The sequence below is a fragment of the Orcinus orca genome, chromosome 19 (assembly GCF_937001465.1).
Source record: "Orcinus orca chromosome 19, mOrcOrc1.1, whole genome shotgun sequence".
Lineage (NCBI taxonomy): Eukaryota > Metazoa > Chordata > Mammalia > Artiodactyla > Delphinidae > Orcinus > Orcinus orca.
The window spans coordinates 11,649,464-11,671,060 of record NC_064577.1 but is presented as its reverse complement, the minus strand read 5'-3'; the positions used below and the strand labels follow the sequence as shown (position 1 = coordinate 11,671,060).

General features: G+C 46.9%; 1 protein-coding gene and 1 pseudogene across 1 annotated transcript; one reads left to right on the top strand and one right to left on the bottom strand.

Moving 5' to 3' along the window:
* The first annotated feature begins 1,564 nt into the window (after positions 1-1,564).
* Positions 1,565-5,148, top strand: LOC101276422 (asialoglycoprotein receptor 1). The gene is made up of 9 exons (XM_033423041.2): positions 1,565-1,772; positions 2,030-2,113; positions 3,407-3,523; positions 3,651-3,746; positions 3,818-3,889; positions 4,076-4,162; positions 4,264-4,415; positions 4,491-4,597; positions 4,745-5,148. Exons 2-9 carry the CDS (start codon positions 2,047-2,049, stop codon positions 4,905-4,907), a joined length of 861 nt encoding a protein of 286 aa, XP_033278932.1. The 5' UTR covers positions 1,565-1,772; positions 2,030-2,046; the 3' UTR covers positions 4,908-5,148.
* A 10,467-nt stretch (positions 5,149-15,615) lies between these two features.
* On the bottom strand, positions 15,616-20,485 carry LOC117200280 (FUN14 domain-containing protein 2-like; annotated as a pseudogene).
* Positions 20,486-21,597: the final 1,112 nt, after the last annotated feature.

Below are 21,597 nucleotides of genomic sequence, written 5' to 3'. Positions count from 1 at the left end.
CTTGTAAGTCAGCCACCCGGTGTATCGTGGTGTTTGTCTGGCTTTCTTCACAGTGTTTTATCACCTCTGACTCTCACCCTAAACTTGTTGGCTTTGGCGTATTTTTCGGCACTGGTCCAAGTACTGCTCCCTAAGCAATGGGATTGGGAATATGGTTATAGGGTAGAACCAGCTTGCAGAAACATCTTATTCCTGTATAAGATGCAAACAGAAGAATGCACAGATCTTAAGTGTACAGCTTTCAGCAGTTTTACAAACTGAACACAGCCTTGCCACTGGCATCCAGTTCAAGAAGTAGAACATTTCCATCGCCCAGAAGCTCCCTTCCAATCACCACTCCTGTAAGGGTGACCGTTATTCTGACCGAAACATCGTAGGTTTGTTTGCCTGAATAAACCGGATCGTAAGCGATAATATCAGAGAAGGCCAAATTAACAGCCCAACAGTCACCAAAATTACTGGCCACAGTCCCAGTGCATGCAAACAACGTGGGGCTTTTCAAGACACGGATAAAGGAGATGGAGCCAGGGCTTCTTATTTTACGCAAGGGACGTGTTCCTGAATATCTCATGTAATGTAAACTCTCCTAATTCAGGTCTAGTTTTCTCACTGAAATAACTGTAACCTAGGATTCCCGTGACTTCACATTTGGTCCTAAAGTGAGACTTATTAACGTCTTTAACATTGCCCAATTTCTAATTTAGCATAATTCCAATCCAGACACTCCTCTGAACACAACACTCCCTGAACTCTCCCTGGGGCTGTGAGGGACCACTTTTAGCATTTCTGGGACCCCGGGGCCCAGCTATGGTGACGGGACGGGACCCTGGTTCTGGGGGCAGCACACAGGTCCTGGAGTCCGGCTGCCCACATCCCAGCCCTCCCTCTGCTGTTCCTTGCAGTGTGACTCTGGGTAAGGTCTTACCATTTCAGGGTCTCGGTTTTCTCATCTGCGAATCGAATAGGGATGTGCTCGGGGGGCTAATGAGAGGAGGTAATGAAGGAAAAGCACACAGGCATTACTGGAGGTTTTTTGGCACCAATCCCGGCTGAGTGGGAAAAGCCTGTCCTCCTGCCTCTCCCGCACCGCCCCCTACGCAGCTGGGAGGACTTTACTCCCCCCGGAGAGCAAAGCCATTCAGCCGCAGGCTGGGGAGTCTGGCGGCTGAGCCCCAGTGAAGCCGGGCCCAGGCTCAGATGCCAGGGTCACAGGCCTGGATTGGGCAAGAGCAGAGATCGGCCCCTCTGATCCCGGTCAGGGATATTTGGAGACACCACCAATTCTGGGAAATTCAGAGGCAGGAAGTGAAAGGGGGGAGGGGCAGAGGGGAAACGGCAAACTGCACCCTGGCCCCACCCTGGCCCCTCCTGGCCTGGCCCCCTCCCAAACGGTGCCATGAGTGAGGTGACTGCATACAAGGAATGGGGACAGACCGGGGAGACTCCCCACCCCTGGGAAGAAAAGAAGAGGCAACCCATCCCCCCGCTCCCAGCCCCACACCCCAGAGTTCCAAATCCAGTTCTACCTCTGTTTACGTCCAAAGTCCCAGGCACTGGAGATGCCAGGTTTGGTGTGTTTGGACACATAGACACGCAGACGCACAGACAGGCAGACGCACAGGGCTCAGGGCCCTCATATGGACCCTGCCCCCTCCTCTCCCACCACCCAGGGCTGTCTGCGCAACCTAATCCTCCAGGCTTCAGCCCGTCTCTTAGCCTGGGATCTGTGCAGCATCGAGGGACCCAGGAGTCAACCTTGAGACCTTCAGCAAGTAAAAGGGGAAGAACGGCTGTGGGGGGTGACTAACTGGGGGGTGGGGTGGGGGAGGGGATGGAGGGGCCCCATGTCAGGAGGGCTGGGGATGGAGTGGGAAAACTGTAGAAGATAGAGTTTGGGTGTCAGGCCTGGGAGGGAATGGGAGCAAGAAGAAAGGTCTCCTGCTGATCACCTAGAAAGGGACTGGACCACACACCCCAACTCTGTTCAGCTGTAGCCTCAGCCCTAACCCCAGCCCTGACCTGGTCCCAGGTCCAGCCAGCCCTACCATGACAAAGGAGTATCAAGATCTTCAGCATCTGGACAACGAGGAGAATGACCACCAGCACAGAAAAAGTGAGGGGAGGCCTCCCCCCATTTCTGAAAGGCGAGCATTAGGTGGCTCTCGCTCTCTCCACTCAGCTCCTGCTTCTTTCTGTAACCCCGACTCTCCCTGGGTCTGCCCCACTCACAGGGACACAGCGTCTGAGCCACCCCTCTTAGGGGAGGTGCAGGGTGTAGGGCTGGATTTCCTTTCTTGGTGACGGCTGCCCCCAGGCTTCTGCATGACCCTCCTGTCCCTCACCTTGTCACCGACTTCTCAGGACCCTGGGGACGGGGGCGCCCAGGGCCGTGGGACTAACTGGAAGAAGTTAGGCCTCCTTCTTCTTTCCTCTTTCAACACCCTGTGAGCCTTGGCCAACTGTGTGAGTGTGTGTGAGTGCATGGGTGTCAGGGATCAGTTTGGTCAAGGGGAAGATTTCTGGGACGGCTCTGAGGGATCTCTGATTGGGGGAGGATGAGGCTCTCTTACATCAAAAAGCAAGCCCCGGGCTTCCCTGGTGGCGCAGTGGTTGAGAGTCCGCCTGCCGATGCAGGGGACACGGGTTCGTGCCCCGGTCCGGGAAGATCCCACGTGCCGCGGAGCGGCTAGGCCCGTGAGCCATAGCCGCTGAGCCTGCGCGTCCGGAGCCTGTGCTCCGCAACGGGAGAGGCCACAACAGTGAGAGGCCCGCGTACCGCAAAAAAAAAAAAAAAAAAAAGCAAGCCCCCTTTCTTTCTCCTGCGAGCAGGGATGTTGCTTCGGCTGAGCCAGGATGAAGTTCTTGGTGGATGGGAGTGGGCAGCGACCTTCGATGGGGGAAGGGACTGCCGGCAAAAATGGAGGGGAAGCCCCCATATTCCAGCTCACTGGGACAGGGCTCCCGGGTGGGAGCAACTTGAGGGACCTGAAGTCTGGCTACTCCGCCTCTTTCCCTGTGCGCAGCCAAAGAGGAGTGGGATTCGAGGGGTGACCAAGAAATCCACTGCTCTTGCCCCACCTGCAAGACGCCACCCCCCCCCCCCCCCCCCGCCCCCAGTCTCCTCCAGCTCGCAAACTCCGTCCATCCTCCAGGCTGAGTTCTGAGGCTGCAGTGACTCAGCCAGGCCAGCAGGTGTCAGCAAAGGCCCAGGGCCTGGGTAGGGCTCCGGCGGGTCAAAGCTTCGCGCCCTTCCCCACCTCCGGTTGCCGCTGGCTTCTCCGGGCCGCCCACCGCCCAAACTTCTTCATGTATAACGTTCCTCCTAGTCGGCTAGAGGAGGCTCAGACTGCCCTCCTTCTAGGACCCTAGAGCTGCCCCAGGCTCCTGATGCCCTCTCCTTTTGCAGGGCCGCCTCCTCCCCACTCACTCTTTCGGCGTCTCTGCTCCGGACCCAGCCTCATCCTGATCTCCATCGGCCTTAGCCTCCTGCTGCTGGTGGTCGTCTGTGTGATCGGATCCCAGAGTGGGTTCCCTGGGGGTGGGCTGGGAAGGGAGCAATGTTGAGGGTGGGTGGGTAGGGGACGTGCTGGCTGCTGTGATGGTTGACACAACCTCCTAATTTTGTCCTATCCACACCCTCTTCTGCCCAGACTCCAAGCTGCAGGAGGAGCTGCGGGCCCTGAGAGAAACGTTCAGCAACCTCACAGTGAGCACGGAGGCCAAGGTCAAGGCCCTGAGCGTCCAGGGTGAGGAGGGCTGGGGCTGGGGGGGCTGGGAATGTAGGGACATTGGGACACTGAGCAAGTCTCTCCTCTAGGAGGAAATGTGGGCAGAAAGATGAAGTCCCTGGAGTCCCAACTGGAGAAACAGCAGCAGGACCTGAGTGAAGGTCAGCGAGGGAGCGTGCGTGCGCGCGCTTCCGCATGCAGGATACAGGGGTCTCTCAGGCCAAACCAAGGGGCCTTACGGCAGGAGCATCTGTGATCCATTTTCACGCCCCAGCACGCAGACGACAGAGCCTTCCCAGTCCCCTCCCCCACTCATTCCCCTCCCCCTCTGCCCTCCATCTCCCCAGATCACTCCAGCTTGCTGCTCCACGTGAAGCAGTTTGTGTCTGACCTGCGAAGCCTGAGCTGTCAGATGGCCGTCCTCCAGGGCAACGGTGAGGGGGTGGGTGCTGCCCAGCCCCGCTTTCCTGCCCACTTCCCCTCAGCCCCTCACCCTCCCTCTGCCTGCCCCCGCCCCCACCCCCCACCCCCACAGGCTCTGAAAGGACCTGCTGCCCGGTGAACTGGGTGGACTTTGAAGGCAAATGCTACTGGTTCTCTCGCTCGGGGAAGCCCTGGCCCGAGGCTGAGAAGTACTGCCAGCTGGAGGACGCCCACCTGGTGGTGGTGGGCTCCTGGGAGGAGCAGGTGAGGGCCAGGCGGGGCACGGCTGGGAGGCTGGCAGGTCTAAGGAGAGATCACCAGCCCCTCCTCTCTCTCCAGAAATTTATCCAGCACCACATGGGCCCTGTGAACACCTGGATGGGCCTCACTGACCAAAACGGGCCCTGGAAATGGGTGGACGGGACAGACTATGAGTCGGGCTTCAAGTGAGTGTGTGCGCCCCACAGCTCTGCCCTCCGCCTGTGCCCCAGCCTGGCGTGCGTCCCAGCCTGGCGGGTCCCAGGGCGCCAGGGGCTGCTCGGCTTGTCTGAAGGTCTGGGCCCCTCGGGCCTGCATCCATCTGGTCTCTTTAGGAACTGGAGACCAGAGCAGCCGGACGACTGGTATGGGCACGGGCTCGGAGGAGGTGAGGACTGTGCCCACTTCACGGACGACGGCCGCTGGAACGATGACGTCTGTCAGAGGCCCTACCGGTGGGTCTGCGAGACACAGCGGGACAGGGACAGCGAAAACTAGCAGCCTCCTCTCCCCCTAATTTATTTCCTCAATGCCTTTACCTGCCATAGGGCTCCTGGTTTGGGGACCCTCCTATCTGGGGGCTTTTGGATTTTCATCTAAGATTTAGAGGGAAGGGTAGTGTCTGAGGAATGTAGACTGATGTTTGGAGGGGCGAAGAGATTGAAACCCATGCCACTTTCTGTGGTTTGCAGGTTATTATTGTCAACTTGTTTTTTAGAGTAAAAAGAAGAGAACTATATGAAATATTCTGAGTTGTCTTGTTGTTGGGGATTAGGAATTGGGATTGGGCTGGTTGGCACTAGATAGCCTTGGGCAGGCAGCGGGTCATCCTGAGAACTGTCTGGGCTTTGGGCCAGGTGGCCTGGATTTGTTATTTACAGGTATGTGAGTTAGGGCAAGTTATTCTGCTCCCTGAGCCTCAGCTGTAAAGCGGCATTCGTTACTGATGTTACTGAACTCAGTTTGGGCTGCTTGTCTCTCAAGGATCCAATCCTGAGAGACAAGTGCTGGGTAAAAGGAAATATAGCTTTACTGAGGAAGCTGGCAGTCCTGGGGAGGAGGTGGACTCATGTGTCAAAGAACCAACTTCCCCTTGCTGATCAGGGCGCACGGGCTTTTAAAGGGGAGTTTCATGGGTACGTAGGCAGGGCAGGGGGCTACATGCAGAACAGCACAGTTAGCTCTGATAATCGCCTTGAAATTGGTCATGCGGAGGTCTGATCAGCATCATCTTGATTGTTTCAAGTATAGTTAATCTTCAGTTCCAGGGTCGGTTTGGTCCCATTTCCTTGAGGCCAGTCCTTGAATCGTACAAGGTGGAGCAGCTTGTGTCATGACTACAGTCTGGTCACTGTGCAGTTAACTTTTTCCATTTGGTGGTGGTTTTAGTATCTGCAAAACAACTCAGGAGTGTGCCTCAGACACTATTGTCTATGTCCTTCAGGGAGGAACTAAAGATTCTGTGCTTCTATTGTCCTAATCATTAACTTCTTAAGCTTGTTTTTTTGTGACTCAGGGGAGGCTTGGGAGAGTACAGCATTTTATTATTATTATTTTTTATAAACAAGAGACGGGGGACATGGAGGGGCTTTTGTACCTGGGAGGTCCCCGCAGGGTCCTGCTTGGTTTCACTGGGATCATCCTACCTCCAGCCATGCCCCCAGGAACAGAACCACCCCAGTGTGAACAGAAGCAGCACCCACAGTTAGGGAACAAATACAACAAATGCAAAGGTGAACCCACAACCCAGAATCACCAACATGGGAGGAAAACCAATACCATGGAAGAGAAAACCACAGCAAATAGAATCCACAACCCAGATGGGAGTTAACAGGACAAACAGATGAAGACTTTATGGACGCTTATGGGTTTATCAACCAAAATGGACAAATTAACCCACAGATGAGACCTCCACTAATTCTAAAAAGGATCAGTGCTCTGACCACAGTAAAATCAAGTTAGAAATAAACACAAAAGTATAGCTAAAAAAGATCTGTCAACATATACATGACTCACCATCTTTCTAGATAACTTGAGTTTAAAAAAAATAAAAATGAAACAGTCAAGTGGTTTAGAAGTGAACAAGGAGAACACTACAGACTGAGATTGTGCGATGGTATAAAGCAATTCCCCAGAGGAAAAGTATATAGCCTTAAGCACATTTATTAAAAAAAATAGGAAAGGCTGAATGGAAATAAGCTTATTTTTAACTTAAGACACTTGAAAAAAGCAAAACTTAATGCACTAGAAAATAAAAATGTAGATATCATCAGTAAAAACAAAATCTGATTCTTGGAAAAGGTAAATAACAAATATGAAGGAGAATAAAGGAAATACAGGTACATGATTTTAGAAAGGAAAAAGGTTACAGAAGAACAGATATGGAGGATATAATTATGTAACACTCTCTGATTTGAAACAGCAGAGTACAGACAGTTTCTCCTACCATTGTTGTAATTTTTAGGTTAATCCCTTAGAAACAGAGCTTTTAACTTCCAAATTTATAAAGGGGAAAAAATGAAGAAAAAACAATCTAAAGGGTGGCAGGAAAGGAGAGAAAAACAGAACAAGTAGATAAGAAAAATCAAAATAAAGAGTTATGAATCCAAATATGTTGATGATTATATTAAATACAAAAGACTAAATAATCTGTCATCTATCTATCTATCTACCTCTTTATTTATTTATTTTGGCTGCACTGTGCGGCTTGCGGGAATCTTAGTTCCCTGACCAGGGATTGAACCTCGGGTCACTACAGTGAAAGCACCAAGTCCTAACCACTGGACTGCCAGGGAATTCCCTAAATTATGTTTTTAAAAGACATGAACTTACAGACAGAATGAAAGGTAAAGTCCAACCACATGCCCAAGAGACACATCTAAAGAGAGAGGTTGAAAGCGAAAGTATGAGAAAGATATGTTAGGAAAATTCTAACCAAATAATTATCTTATTTTTAAAAATTAATTTATTTGGTTGTGCCAGGTCTTAGTTGTGGCATGCATGTGGGATCTAGTTCCTTGACCAGGGATCGAACCCAGGACCCCTACATTGGGAGCGTGGAGTCTTAACCACCGGACCACCAAAGAAGTCCCCAGATAATTTTCTTATAAAGTACACTTTATAACAAAAATTATTATTCGAGATAAAGTGGGTCGCTTCCTAATGATAAAAGGTTTAGTTCAACAGGAAGATACACCAATGTTAAATATATGTGCACAGAATAACATGGCCACAAAATACATGAAATAAAAAATCTGGAAGTACAAAAAGACAAATCTATATTCATAGTAGGAGATTGGAATGCACCTCTGTATCAAGCAGACTGAAAAATCACTAAGTATACAGATGTTTTGAATGCCAGGTTGAAGTATAATGATCCAATGGACACATTTAGTATAGTGCACTCACCAGCTACAGAATACTCATTCTTTTCAAGTATACTGGTACATTTTTTAAAAAATTGAGCAAATACTGGGCCATAAGGCAGGTTTTTTTAAAAAATAAATTTATTTATTTTATTTTTATTTTTGGCTGTGTTGGGTCTTCGTTGCTGCACGCGGGCTTTCTCTAGTTGCAGTCAGCGGGGGCTACTCTTCATTGCGGTGCGTGGGCTTCTGATTGCGGTGGCTTCTCTTGTTGCGGAGCGCGGGCTCTAGGCTTGTGGGCTTCAATAGTTGTGGCACGCAGGCTCAGTAGTTGTGGCTCGCAGGCTCTAGAGCACGGGCTCAGTAGTTGTGGCGCATGGGCTTAGTTGCTTCGCGGCATGTGGGATCTTCCTGGACCAGGGCTCGAACCCGTGTCCCCTGCATTGGCAGGCGGATTCTTAACCACTGCGCCACCAGGGAAGCCCCCATAAGGCAAGTTTTAACAAATTTCAAATAGAGTATTTTCGCTATAATGACCAAAAAATGTAAGATTCCTATATAAAAAATTAGCCCAATTAAATGGTGTATTAAGAGAGATAACATGTTCAAGTAACATCTATGCCTTGAGTAAGAACTCAAAGATGCTTTAACAACAGAAAAATCTATTCATAAGATAGACACAGGGAGTACAGAAGACTACATTAATGGAGCACAAAAGAAAAGATTACATGATGCAGAAAAAGCACTTGGCAAAAGCTCCACACCTATTTATGATAAAATCTTTTAGGACCTTGGCTGCTTCTGTATTGTTGCTCTACTGTTCTCAGCATATGAATTCTATCACCTGTTCCAAGATGACTGCCCCACTCCATCTGTGACACATTCTAGGCAGGAGGAAGGTGAGAAGAGAAAGAGAGAAAAGTATATCTATGAAGGGAAGAGATAAAACAATATGATCGTTCACATGGAAAATCAATATCAATAAACAATTAGACCTAATAAGAGGATTTAGGAGGTGTATCTGTTACCTATCATCACAGTGACATATAAAGAATATACAAGAACAAAATTAAAATCCTTGCCAAATTCATATAGGAATTCAATGTGATAAAAATACAAGTTTCAGCTGGATTTTTAAAAGCAACTCAACAATCTTTAAAAAACGATAAAAGTCAATTTGGGAAAAAAAGGGTAAAAATTGAAAGAAAGGGAAACCAGATTTACCAGGCATTAGAATATATTGCAAAGCCATATTCATAAAGACAGTATGGTAATTTTACAGAACAGACAAATAGACCAATGGTATGGAACAGGGGGCTTGGAGACAGAACTATGCATAAATGGGAACTTAATATATAATAAGGGAGGCATCTCAAGTTGATGGAGGAAAGACATTATTGGGAAAAGTGGCTCTCCATATTAAGAAAAAAAAATTGATACCCAACAACACATGCAAAGGTGGATGCTGTATAGATTCAAGACTTAATATAAAAGTTAAAATTACAAAAATAATGGGAAAAAAGGAAGGAAAATCTTTTACCTATGAGTACAGAAGGGCTTCAAAAATAAGAACCCCAAAGCACATACCATAACACACACACACACACACAAAATCAGTGAAATTGACAGTGTGCAAATTAAAAATTTCAGCTCAGTGACAATGTATCAGTTAGGCTCCCAGCAAGAAACAGATGGCATATATGAAATGGGTAATTGGAAGGTGTTTTAATAAAGAGATGATTTACAAAATCCTGTAAGCAGGATTAAGGAAGCCGCGAGAAATAGGGCAGGGACCCAGGTATCCCAACAGTGGCGAGCTGGTGGCACCTTCAGGAGCCCAGAGAAAGAGAAAGCTGAATGGAGAGGGCCTCTGGGAGCCGTGACTTTTTCAGTCTGTGACTTGTGGTTGCAGAAGGCAGTTAGCCCACAGCTACCCAGCAGGGAGGGAGCTGGGGAGTCAGTATCTTCATTTCCCTCCTCTTCCTCCCTCTGATCTCCTTCCAGGGCTTGAAGCCAGATGGCAAGGGAACACTTTGATGCAGCCATACAACTCAGCCTCTGAGGCCACAGAATGACATGGAGAAGGGTAGACAGTGGATGTGGAGGGACAAACAGAAGACATTCAGCACCAAAGGAGCCCAGAGATGAAGAAATAGATAGGAAATCTACTAGGGAAGTAGCCAAGGATATAAACAGCAGTTCACAGAAGAGGAACCCCAGGGGTCCAATGTGCATATGAAGACATGCTTATAATCACTAGTAGGGAGAGAAATGCAACTTAAAACAAACATCAGTGAACCATCCCTTTACACCCATTCAGTTGACAAAAATGAGAGCGGAAAAGTCAAGTGCTGGCAAGGATGTGGGGGAAATGGGAAACTTATATGCACGCTGATGGGAGCATAAATTGGAATAGCCATTCCGCAAGGTATTTCGTGGAATTAAAAGTGCGTGTATACCACAATTCCTGCAGTCCTACTTCTGGGTATACATACCAGAGAAATTCTCTCACTGGGACACTGTGGAGATGTTCACGGCAGTGCTGTTTGGGTAGCAGGAACTAGAGGCGACCTAGGTGCCCGCTGTTAGTATAATGTGGTGCTTGTGCCTGAAGGGCTATGGTCCAGCATTTAGGGACAGCAATTATAGCGCAGCCACTATGGAAAAGAGCATGGAGGGTCCTCAAAAAATTAGAACTAGAACTACCATATGATCCAGCAATCCCACTTTTGGGTATATAACCAAAGGAAATGAAATCAGTATCTTGAAGAGATACCTGCACCCTCATGTTCCTTGCAACATTATTTATAATAGCCAAGATTGGAAACTTGGAAACACTTGGAAACAATCCAAGTGTCTGTTGATGGATGAATGGATGAAGAAAATTATATATATATATATATATATATATACACACACACACACACACGCACAATGGAATATTATTTAGCCCTTAAAGAAGGAAATCCTCATCCTGCCATTTGTGACAACATGGATGAACCATGAGGACATTGTTTATGCTAAATGAAATAAGCCAGTCCCAGAAAGACAAAACCTGTACGATCTCACTTATATGTGGAATCTAAAAAAGTCAAACTCATAGAACCAGAGAGTAGAATAGTGGTTGCCAGGGGCTGGGGGTGGAGGTGGCAGAAATGCTGAGATGTTGGTCAAGGGATACAAAGTTTCAGTCATAAGATGAATAAGTTCTGGGGATCTAATGTACAGCGTGGTGACTATAGTTAGCAATAACATATTGTATGCTTGAAATTTGCGAAGAGAGTAAATCTTAATTGTTCTCACACCAAAAAATTGGTAACCATGTGAGGTGATGGATATGTTAATTTACTTGATCATGGGAACCATTTTACAATGTATATGATTAAATCACCATGTTGTATACCTTAAAAAAATCACATGTACAATCTAAAAACATACAATTTTTATTTGTCAATCGTACTTCAACAAAGCTGGGAAAAAAAGTTTAAAGCATATTGCACAGAAAAAACCCCCAGTGACTACATGTCCATACAATAATAAGAGACACCTAAAATCAGCATTGAATGAAAAAACTAAAAAATAGAATACTGCCTGGAACTCAAGAACACTGATAAAAATCAATAGCCTAGGGCTTCCCTGGTGGCGCAGTGGTTGAGAGTCTGCCTGCCGATGCAGGGGACACGGGTTCCTGCCCCGGTCTGGGAAGATCCCACATGCCGCGGAGCGGCTGGGCCCGTGAGCCGTGGCCGCTGAGCCTGTGCATCCGGAGCCTGTGCTCCGCAACGGGAGAGGCCACAACAGTGAGAGGCCCACGTACCGCAAAAAAAAAAAAAAAAAAAATCAATAGCCTACACACACAGTAGCACTACGTACATTTCAAGGATCCATACATTTTCAAGGACACGTCTACCCCATTCAAGCGGTTGCTTTAAGGAAGGGAGGAGACTAGGACGTGAGCAGGGTGAAAGGGGGCATCACTGAGAGGACCTTGAATAGACCGAAGCTGAGAACTGTGAGTGAGAGAAGCTCACACCTTATCTTTGGTACAGAAGGAAAAACGTTCATGCACATCTCAACCTCCACTCTGCTGGGATTCTTAATGGGGAGAGATGAGAAATAGGACCCAGAAAAGGAGGTGAATCATCGCCTGGACTACTTCTGGAGGTCGATCCAGAGCGAGAAATAAGAATAAAATGATTAGAAAGGAGAAGGTCAATTTAAAAACATTGCAGACATTATGTAGCTCCCATTTTGATGCAATAGGGACTACACAGCATCACCTGAGAACGACTTTTCTCAGAGAACCTTGAACTTGAATCTAATTAAGCTTCTAGCGCTAACTACTAGTTTACAGGAAATTTAGTGGGGAGGGGAGCACGCACAGAGGTGTGCATTCTGTCAAATCCAAAAGGGGGAAGATTTTACAGAGCCAATTTCCAGTTTCTTCAACAAATAAATGACAAGGGGAAAAAAAAGAGGGAGGGGGGATTGTTATAGATTAAAAGAGCCTTAAGAGGCATATCCTGTATGTGCAACATGGGGACGTTGGCTCCTGATTTGAACAGACCAATTGTCAAAAGACATTATGTGAATATCAGGTAATTCTGAATATTACCTGGATAAGGCATTATTGTCAGTTATTTTTGGTATATAGTATGTATTATGGTTAAGTTAAAAACAGAAGATTCTGTATTTTAGAGATGCATGCTGAAATATTTACAGGTGAAATTACATGTCTGGGATGTGCTCTGAAATAATTCAGCAGGGCCAGGGGGACAGGTTGGGATGGGTGTAGAAGAAACAAAACCGGTCATATGTTGATAATTGTTGAAGCGAGTGATGGTACATGGGTGTTCATCATACTATTCTCTCAGCTTTTGTACATATTTTATTCACCTCAGCTGAATTAGAAAATGCAGGTCTGCAGATATGAATTAATGAAAATATGGGCCATAATAGATTTTTTACAAGTGCAATATGGGGGAAAAGATGTTTTGCTTCTCCAGAAAAGATGGGCAGATTTGACTTCACTAAAATTAGAAACAAGCAATAGACTTGGATGAAATATTTGCAACATTTATAACAAGCAATTAATATCCAGAGTATAAAGAACTCCTACAATAACAAGAAAAAGAAGCAACCCAACAGAGAAGCAGGATATTGTAGTAAACATTTGTCATCTGTTTTAGGGAATCCCCCATTATGTGCATACTTGAGGCCATAAGTAGCCCAAGGGGGACAATATTCTCCTTCTCGGCTCCCTGGTGTACCTGGGGTGGGCTTGTACTTTAGACTTTGCCCACTGGACCCTCTCTCCCAGGATGTTTTTTTGTTTTAAATTTAATTAATTTATTTATTTGGTTGCGCCGGCTCTTAGTTGCATCACGTGGGCTCCTTAGTTGTGGCTCGTGAGCTCCTTAGTTGTGGCATATGAAGTCTTAGTTGCGGCATGCATGTGGGATCTAGTTCCCTGACCAGGGATCGAACCCGGGCCCCCTGCACTGGGAGCACGACGTCTTAACCACTGTGCCACCAGGGAAGTCCCACAGAATGTTGAGCCTGGAATGTATGATGCAAATTTGTGGGGATAGTTGGAAGTGGGAGTTCATGCTTCAGGTCTTTAGGAAATTAAGTAAAAGAATCCAGGCTGCAAAATAATATATACAATATAATCCCATCTATGTAGTATCCTCCCCAATAAAAAGCCCTGCCATTGCTCTATATTTCCTTAAATCACTCCAGTGATTGTCGCTTTTCTCCTGTATTTTCATCCTCTCCCCCTCCATGGATTCTCTCCATGTTCAAAGACTTTCCCATCAAAAATTCCCCACCTGACCTCCTGGTCCCTCTCCAGCCATTGTCTTACCTTCCTCTTTATTGCCTCAAGCTCACCTTGCTTTGGGGAATAAAGAGAGGGGCTGTGGCCTGGATTTGGGGGAGGCAGACCAGGGAGGGTTCCAGGGTTGTGGAGTTACAGGCTTATCAGAGGTATTAAAGAGACTGGTAAGGCACCAAAGGCTAGAAAACTCAGGAATATTTGGGTTACAGACTGACGTGTGTGTTTGTGTGTGTGTGTATCTGTGTGTAGGTATTTATGTTTGTGTCTGTGTGTCTCTCTGTGTATGTATGTTTGTGTATATGTTTATGTATGTGTATATGTTTGTGTGCATGTGTATGTATGTTTGTGTGTATATGTGTGTCTCTGCATGTCTGTTTATGTTTGTCTGTGTGTGTGTGTGTGTGTGTGTGTGTGTGCACGCACATGTGCGTGCTGGGAAGGAGAGTCAGAGGAGAGGAAATCATGTCCAAGTTAGCCTTTCCTGCCCCTCGTTGTGTCCCCTGAGAGGACTATCCCTCGGGATCACTCTCACCTGAAGAGACACAGGGCAGTCTACTCCCAGCTCTGTTCAATGCTGCGTGAAGGTGCTGTGATGTTTCTTGGCAGCAGGGAAACCAACCAGCTCGAGTGATTCTCCTATAAAACTCCATTGTCTCACATGAGTTAGAATCCCCCAGGAGGCCTGTCTTGGTTTGAGTCTCTTCCAGAAGGGTCTCTCCCTGAGAGAAAGGCTCGAGGGAGGGAGTTTTCTTGGGAACTGGTTCTAGAAAGAAGGAGGGAAGACGGGGGGAGTGGGGCAGGAACCAGAGACCAGTAGGGATGCATCACCGGGGTTGTTGCATGCTCAAGGAGCTTTGGGCTATGGGACTCCCCAGCAGCTCCTGAGCTACCAACCTAAAGGAGGGGTGGCTGGAGCATTGCTCCACAGCTCCTGTTCCCTGTGGGTTCACTCCTCGGCAGGTCTGGGCTGTACTTGGCTGACCAGGCAGCTCCTAGCGGTGCTGGCTCATGCTGGAGGTGGGATGCTGTCAGCAGGAGGACCTGCCCGAGCTCACGTGGCACTACCCCCTCTGCTGTGGCTGAAATAGGAAGCAGTCGAGGGGATGTGATGTAGGGCATCAGAGGTGTCTACCGCAGGCCCTATCCCCAGACTGCAGAAAGAAACAAGAGGATGCTCAATAGCAACCAGTACATAAGACCCCTGAGAATGAACTTAGGAAATGTGTACGATGTGTACGAAAACAGCTGTAAAACTCTAATGGAGATCATAGAAATACTTGAGTGCAGCCAACTTATCCTTGGCTAGGGAGTCTCAACAGGGCAATGGTTTTAATTTCCCCTAGATTAATGTATAAAGGCAAGGTTATTCAAATCAAAATTCCTATGCAATTTTTTTTAGGAATTTGACAACATGAATAAATGTGTGAGAATAACCTGCAGGAGAAAACCCAACAATCAGGGAACTTGTCCTATCAGATATTAAAATAGAAGGTAAGTAATTAAACCACACTTGGCACTGGCATGGGGATGGACAGATGAATCAGTGACATGGAATAGACTCCAGAAACGGATCCGGGGACTTAGTAGGGGCTGTTTTGTTTGTAAGTGACAGAAATCCAGTGGGAACCAGTGTAAGCAAAGAAGGAGTTTATCAGAAGGATTGTGGGGTGTCTCATGGGATCTCGGGGCGGGGGTGCAGCTGGGGCTCATGATTCGAAAGGGGGACTGGAGCTCTATAGAGGACCCAGGAAGTTCTTTCTGTGTATCAGCTGTGCTTTTTTCAGAGCATCTTCCTCATTCTTCTCTCTTATTGCAGGATGGCTTCTCTGCTCTTCAGTTCACATGCTTACAGTACTCCTGGGTTTTATAGCCTACATATTCTCTCTCTCCGTCTCTCCCCCCGCCACCCCGTCTCTTTCTCCCCAAACTCCCAGGGAAGACACTGATTGGCTCTCTTTGGGTCAGCTAACTTTGTGCCAATAAACTGGAGCCAAGGGTAGGGTCATGTCATGGCATCTGCTGTAGTGACCTCATGGAAAGGAGGGGGAGGGTTTACAGAAATGTGGTGATTGGGGGATGGAGGCAGGGATGTGCAAGCCAAACAATAGATATCTATTATATCCAAGTGCATATAGGAATTTAGTAGATAGCTGTGATGTAATAAGAAATATATATTTGGTATCTCCCCAGTTCCTGACACAGAGCTCCTAAATCCCTTGGAATTTCCTTGGTGATAAGAGCATCTTTTGTTCTAATGAGGCTCCTCTTGGTGGAGTCCTTCCTGGATGGCTTCAGGATGGGGGCTGCTCACCAGAAAGACAAAGCCATGATGAAAAACTTGGAACTTTCAGTCCCACCCTCCATCCTCCATGGAGAGGGGAGGGGCTGGAGACTGAGTTGATAACTGATCAATAATAATTGATCAGTCTATGTGGTGAAGCCTTCATAAACCCCCTAAACTTCAGGGTTTGGAGAGCTTGTAGGTTGGGAAACACATTCAAGTATCAGGAGAGTGGGGCCCTCTCAACTCCACAGGGACAGAAGCTCTTGCACTCAGGACCCTCTGGACTTTGCCTTATGAAACCCTTCATCTGCCTGTTCATCTATATCCTTTATCACATCCTGTATAATAAATCAGCAAATGTGTTTCCCCGAGTTTTGTGAGCCCTCATAGCAGATTATTGAACCTGATGAGGGCTGGTTTACAGCTGGTTGGTCAGAAGAACAGGTGACAACCAGGACTTGTGATGGTATCTGAAGTGGGGACAGTCTTGTAGGACCGAGTGCTTAACCTGTGGGTCTGTGCTAACTCCAGGTAGCTGGTGTCATAATTGAATTGTAGGACACCCCGCTGGCATATGCAGAGTTTGAGAATTGACTGGTGTGTGAAAATCCCCCACATTTGATGTCAGAATTGTTGTGAATAGAGGAAACCAGAGTTTTCCTTTAATAATTAAGGAGACATTTCAAATCGGAAATGAAAAGATGCAAATTCTGGTGGGACACTTATCCAATTCATTGACCTCATCACTTAGAAAATATTGGGTGATGGGATAATTCATTTCTTATGTGCCATCTTTCTCAATTCTGAATGCCTGGAATGCTACTTCTCAAAAATGCCAGTTCAAATATTACATTTTATGCTGACGGACCAGGAATAGTAAAATTGGTACGGAAAAGTTATGGTTACCCCATCGTTTTAATAACAGGTGAAGAAAACTTCAAATTTCAAAGCTTAAAACCCTTTCTATGAAATAAAACTCCAAGAACTTCTTCCCCCCTGAAGTCACATGTTTTGCCAAAAATAAACTCTTTTGAAATAGCCATGGAATGCATTCCACCCGTATGGTGGAAAGCTTCCTGTGGATAATATCTTTTTATTTATTTATTTACGGCTGCGTTGGGTCTTCGTTGCTGCGTGCAGTCTTTCTCTAGTTGCAGTGAGCAGGGGATACTCTTCGTTGTGGCGCGCGGGCTTCTCATTGCGGTGGCTTCTTTTGTTGAGGAGCACGGGCTCTAGGCACGCGGGCTTCAGTAGCTGTGGCACGCAGGCTCAGTAGCTGTGGCGTACGGGCTTAGTTGCTCCGTGGCAAGTGGGATCTTCCCGGACCAGGGCTCGAACCCGTGTCCCCTGCATTGGCAGGCGGATTCTTAACCACTGTGCCACCAGGGAAGTCCTCCCGTGGATAATATCTTAATGCCCCTAAATGATTCACCGTCTGGAAATCAACTGATTTCCCTAAGGACCTTCCACCAAACACCATACCTTCAGCACATACATTTAGCATAAATTCGCCCATATTCAGATTTTTCAATTATAGTGCTTATGTTGCCATTTTTGTCAGGATAATAATAGCAGGTACCAACAGTTCTGTTTCTGTAATCTAAAACCAACTAAAAAGGAAAGTAGAAACCTAGATGCCAAAATATTTCATACTTAAAGGCAAATGCTTTAAGTTAATTTCCACGCAGCACATAATAACCAGGTCTATGCACTTGCTACTTCTTTTCCAGATCAACAGTTTGGAACAGCATTTGAGGATCCACTCAACCTCCAAGGTGACACATCTTGGAACAATTCTGGTAAGTATCCAAGGTGTGGGGGAGAAGAAACATTCTTGCTGACCTAGAGATTAGCCAAGTGAGGCATGTGCTGGAGAAGGGTCTCTTCCATGGTCATCAAGTTCATGTTAGGGCCATATTAGTTAGCCTGTACCAACACATGTCTGTAGAAAGCCATTCGGATTTGCCACGGCAGGGAGGAGGACCCGGGAGAAGAGGAGGAGGAGACAGTGTCTCTCTCTCTCTCTCTTTTTTTTCGTTTTTTTTTTGTTGTTGTTTGTTTTTTTTTTGCGGTACACGGGCCTCTCACTGTTGTGGCCTCTCCCGTTGCGGAGCACAGGCTCTGGACGTGCAGGCTCAGCGGCCATGGCTCACGGGCCCAGCCGCTCCGCGGCATGTGGGATCTTCCCGGACCGGGGCACGAACCCGTGTCCCCTGCATCGGCAGGCGGACTCTCAACCACTGCGCCACCAGGGAAGCCCTCTCTCTCTTTTTTTTATAAGTCCTCTCCCCATTTCCTACTCAGTGTCTCTTGATGGAGTGTAGAGTCTGCTGGTTGGGAAACACAACTGACACATTTTGATGAACGATGGAAGGGGAAAAAACCCATCCAGGGACAATGGAAGTGGAATCGTCCTCCTAAGGATGCCATACCAAGCCAAAAGCCTCCGAAAAGTACCCCCGTCACTGGAACATTCTTCCTCACAAATGATGCCATCTTCTTGGTTTTGCTTTTGAGGTCAATAGGTATCTGGTTGCTCTTAGGGATCTTCAGCAATTTCTGGGCTTTCTTCATATCCTTCTCTACTCGATGCCAGTAAACTTTTTTTTTTTGAACGTACAAATACTTTATTGCTCACCTTTCACACAAAGCACACCTCCAGCCATTTTCTTTCACAGCTTGACAATATTCACGTGTACAAAAACCCAGCAAGAAGCGTCATGTAGATTCCAGTAACGGTGAGTGTCAAACATCAACGCAGCCAGGCTTTTGTTTTCTGCGGCAATAATAAAGGGCCTCCTGCTCTAAGCAAAAATCTGTCCTCTTACTTGGTAGTGCATTTTTTCCATTACAAGAAAAGTCTCCTGCCCAAAGCAAACTAATTTGTATTTGCTGAGCCAGTGGTATTAACTTGTGCATAAAACAAATTTCAGTTTGCTGTTTCTTCTAGCAGATTTCAAGTGAAAATAAGGTTGAAGGAGGAACTTGTTTTGAATGGATGCCGGTCAGTTTGAATTGCTATCCTTAACTAAATGCCTACATGTACTATAGGTTCACAGCTTAGTTTGCTTTTATAATCTTTATGGATTTTGGCGTGTTCAAGGTTTTCAGAGTTGAGCATATGGTACAGTATTCCATTGAAAGGATAAGGCTACTGAATGTGCTATCTGCAGAAGGACTCATTTGATAGGAACTGACCTCAAAGTTCTATCATGAAGCAAATGTTGCATAACCTCTCAGAATAAAAAGCCAATCAGGACAGAACGGTGCTTGGAAAATAGGCCTTCGAATACTTTAAGGAAAATACATATAAATGGATTGTTAATATGAGGAAGGTTTCCTAGTTGTACATCTAAAAAAAATGTAGGAGAATCTTCATTTTTCAAAACTGCGTATTGAAAACATGAAAACTACTTATTCAAGTAAGCTGCCAGTACACTTTGATGCACCCGGTATGGTTTGCAAACTGAAGGAGAAGAGAGAATCTACCTCTCACAGACGTTGCAGCCAACTTTCCAACCTCCTGGAAAATGAACCCCATGTGCCATCCAGGGATGCCTCCCATCAACAGTGGGGCGGTCACACTAGCCTTTTCTGCACGGGGCCCAGACTCCTCCCCAGACATGACTGCTCTTAAGCAAATCATGCAAGGTCCAGTGGTTCAAAACCTTCCTCAGAGTTTCCTTGCCTGGACACAGCCATGTAGGCAAGCTCGTCTCCTGGGGACACTGCAGGGGCTCCTTGTGGCCCCTTCAAATGATCTTTCCCTTGTCATGCTTACTGCCCTTCTCGGCGAGCTTGAAGCAACTATAATTAAAATTATAATCCTTTCGTACCCTGAATTCCCTTGCTCCTCTTTCCCTCTGTCTTTCTCACCAGGCAAAACTCCAACCCCAGTTAAATTCTTTTCCTCTTGCTCTGGTCCTGCACCCAGGCAGGTGGATGTGGCTGTATGAAGCAGTTCCAATAACAACAAAAACACCAGCACAGGGCTTCCCTGGTGGCGCAGTGGTTGAGAGTCCGCCTGCCGATGCAGGGGACACGGGTTCGTGCCCCGGTCCGGGAAGATCCCACATGCCATGGAGCGGCTGGGCCCGTGAGCCATGGCCGCTGGGCCTGCGCATCCGGAGCCTGTGCTCCGCAACGGGAGAGGCCACAACAGTGAGAGGCCCGCGTACCGAAAAAACAAAAAACAAAAAAACCCCACCAGCACATGATGACCTGTCTGACTTTAAAATTGTGACCAACTTCAAGTGACTCTTCATAACTGCCCGACATTCCTGCAGGTTCTATACATTGATCTGCTCTCCATTTCTCCAAGATGGTTGTTTTATAATTTTCCCTCTCTTGATCCTTCCTCACTTTCAGTCAATGACCTTGCTTCTTACTTCACTGAGAAAATGTCTGGTCTGATGAGAAGCCCCCCCACCCCGCCCCGCCGACCCATACTCCGTGGTGGAGACCACCTGGATCGGCACTGATCTCATCTCCTCTCACCGATCGTGGGGGAATTCACACCCCAGCCTCCCTTGGAGGTAGGTTGGGTCAGTGTGACTGGCTTCTGTAGTGTGTGTCCAGGCCTGGCCATAATGCGTCCTACTTGGTCCTTCTCATTCTGTCTCTTTACTTCTCAGCTGGCCAGATGGAAGGGATCCTAAGGAGGCCCTAAGGGACAGCAGAGCCGAGGATGGCAGGGGCCTGGACCCCTAAGCCGCCCCACTGAGGAAACCTGTCCTCCTGTGTACTGTGATGTGAGTGAGAAACACGCTTTGTGATGCTAAACCACCGAGATGGGCGTTACAGCAGCTAAGGAGACACTCACTTTCCCACCTCCAGGTACCAACTCCCATGCCTGCATCTCCAACCACACACCTCTCCTTCCCTTTTGTTAATGGCGGTGGAGCCTCTCTGCTCCTATCAAAGACCCTGGAGCCCACACCTCCTCACTGATTCCAGGGCTTCCCTCCCCTCTGCACCCATGAGTTTTCTCTCCCTGCTGAACCATTCCCACAAGTTACAAACAAGCTCTCCCCACTCCCGCCTCAGACTCCCGCTCTCTGGAACACGGACCACTTCAGCGAATTCTCAGCTTCTTTGCTTCTCTTTAGAGCGAAACTCTTTGAGTTGCTTTTTCGTTGTCTTCACTTCCTCACCTCCTAGTCTCTTTTTAATAAAAAAATTAAGATTAAGAGATATTTCAAACCTACAGAAAAACAGAAGAAAAATAATCCACATACCCAGCATCTAGCTTTCGTAGGTCTTAATATTTGGCCGCATGTATTGCTGATATATTTTTAAAGAGATACCTACTCATTTAAAGCCACCAGCGTATCTGTTTCCAAGCCCATCCTGTCCCTTCCTCTTCCTAGGTAAACAAACCGCCCTGAAGTTAATGAGTTTTTGTGTTTTAATTTGTTTACGTAGTATGTGCCCGTTACCAAAGGCTAGCGTTATTTTGTGTGTTTCTAGACTTTACATACATAATATCCTACTTGTAAATCATTCTACAAGTTGCTTTTATTCACCCAACATTTTGTTTGTGAGATGTATCCATGTCAATGTATGTAGAAATATTTTTATGTCCATATAAAACTGCAAAAGTGTTCCATTTTTTGACTGCTACGATCTCCCTCTCTCCCATTTTAATTTTCCTTCTGATGCTCAGTTGGGTTGTTTTCAAGGCTTTGTTATAACAAAATT

What these genes read in the sequence shown, in the direction of transcription:
- LOC101276422 (XM_033423041.2), top strand. Translation starts at nt 2,047, where the DNA reads ATGACAAAGGAGTATCAAGATCTTCAGCATCTGGACAACGAGGAGAAT. An exon ending in TGACCACCAGCACAGAAAAA is followed by an intron (nt 2,114 to 3,406) that starts GTGAGGGGAGGC and finishes CTCCTTTTGCAG; the next exon opens with GGCCGCCTCCTCCCCACTCA. An exon ending in TGGGCTCCTGGGAGGAGCAG is followed by an intron (nt 4,416 to 4,490) that starts GTGAGGGCCAGG and finishes CTCTCTCTCCAG; the next exon opens with AAATTTATCCAGCACCACAT.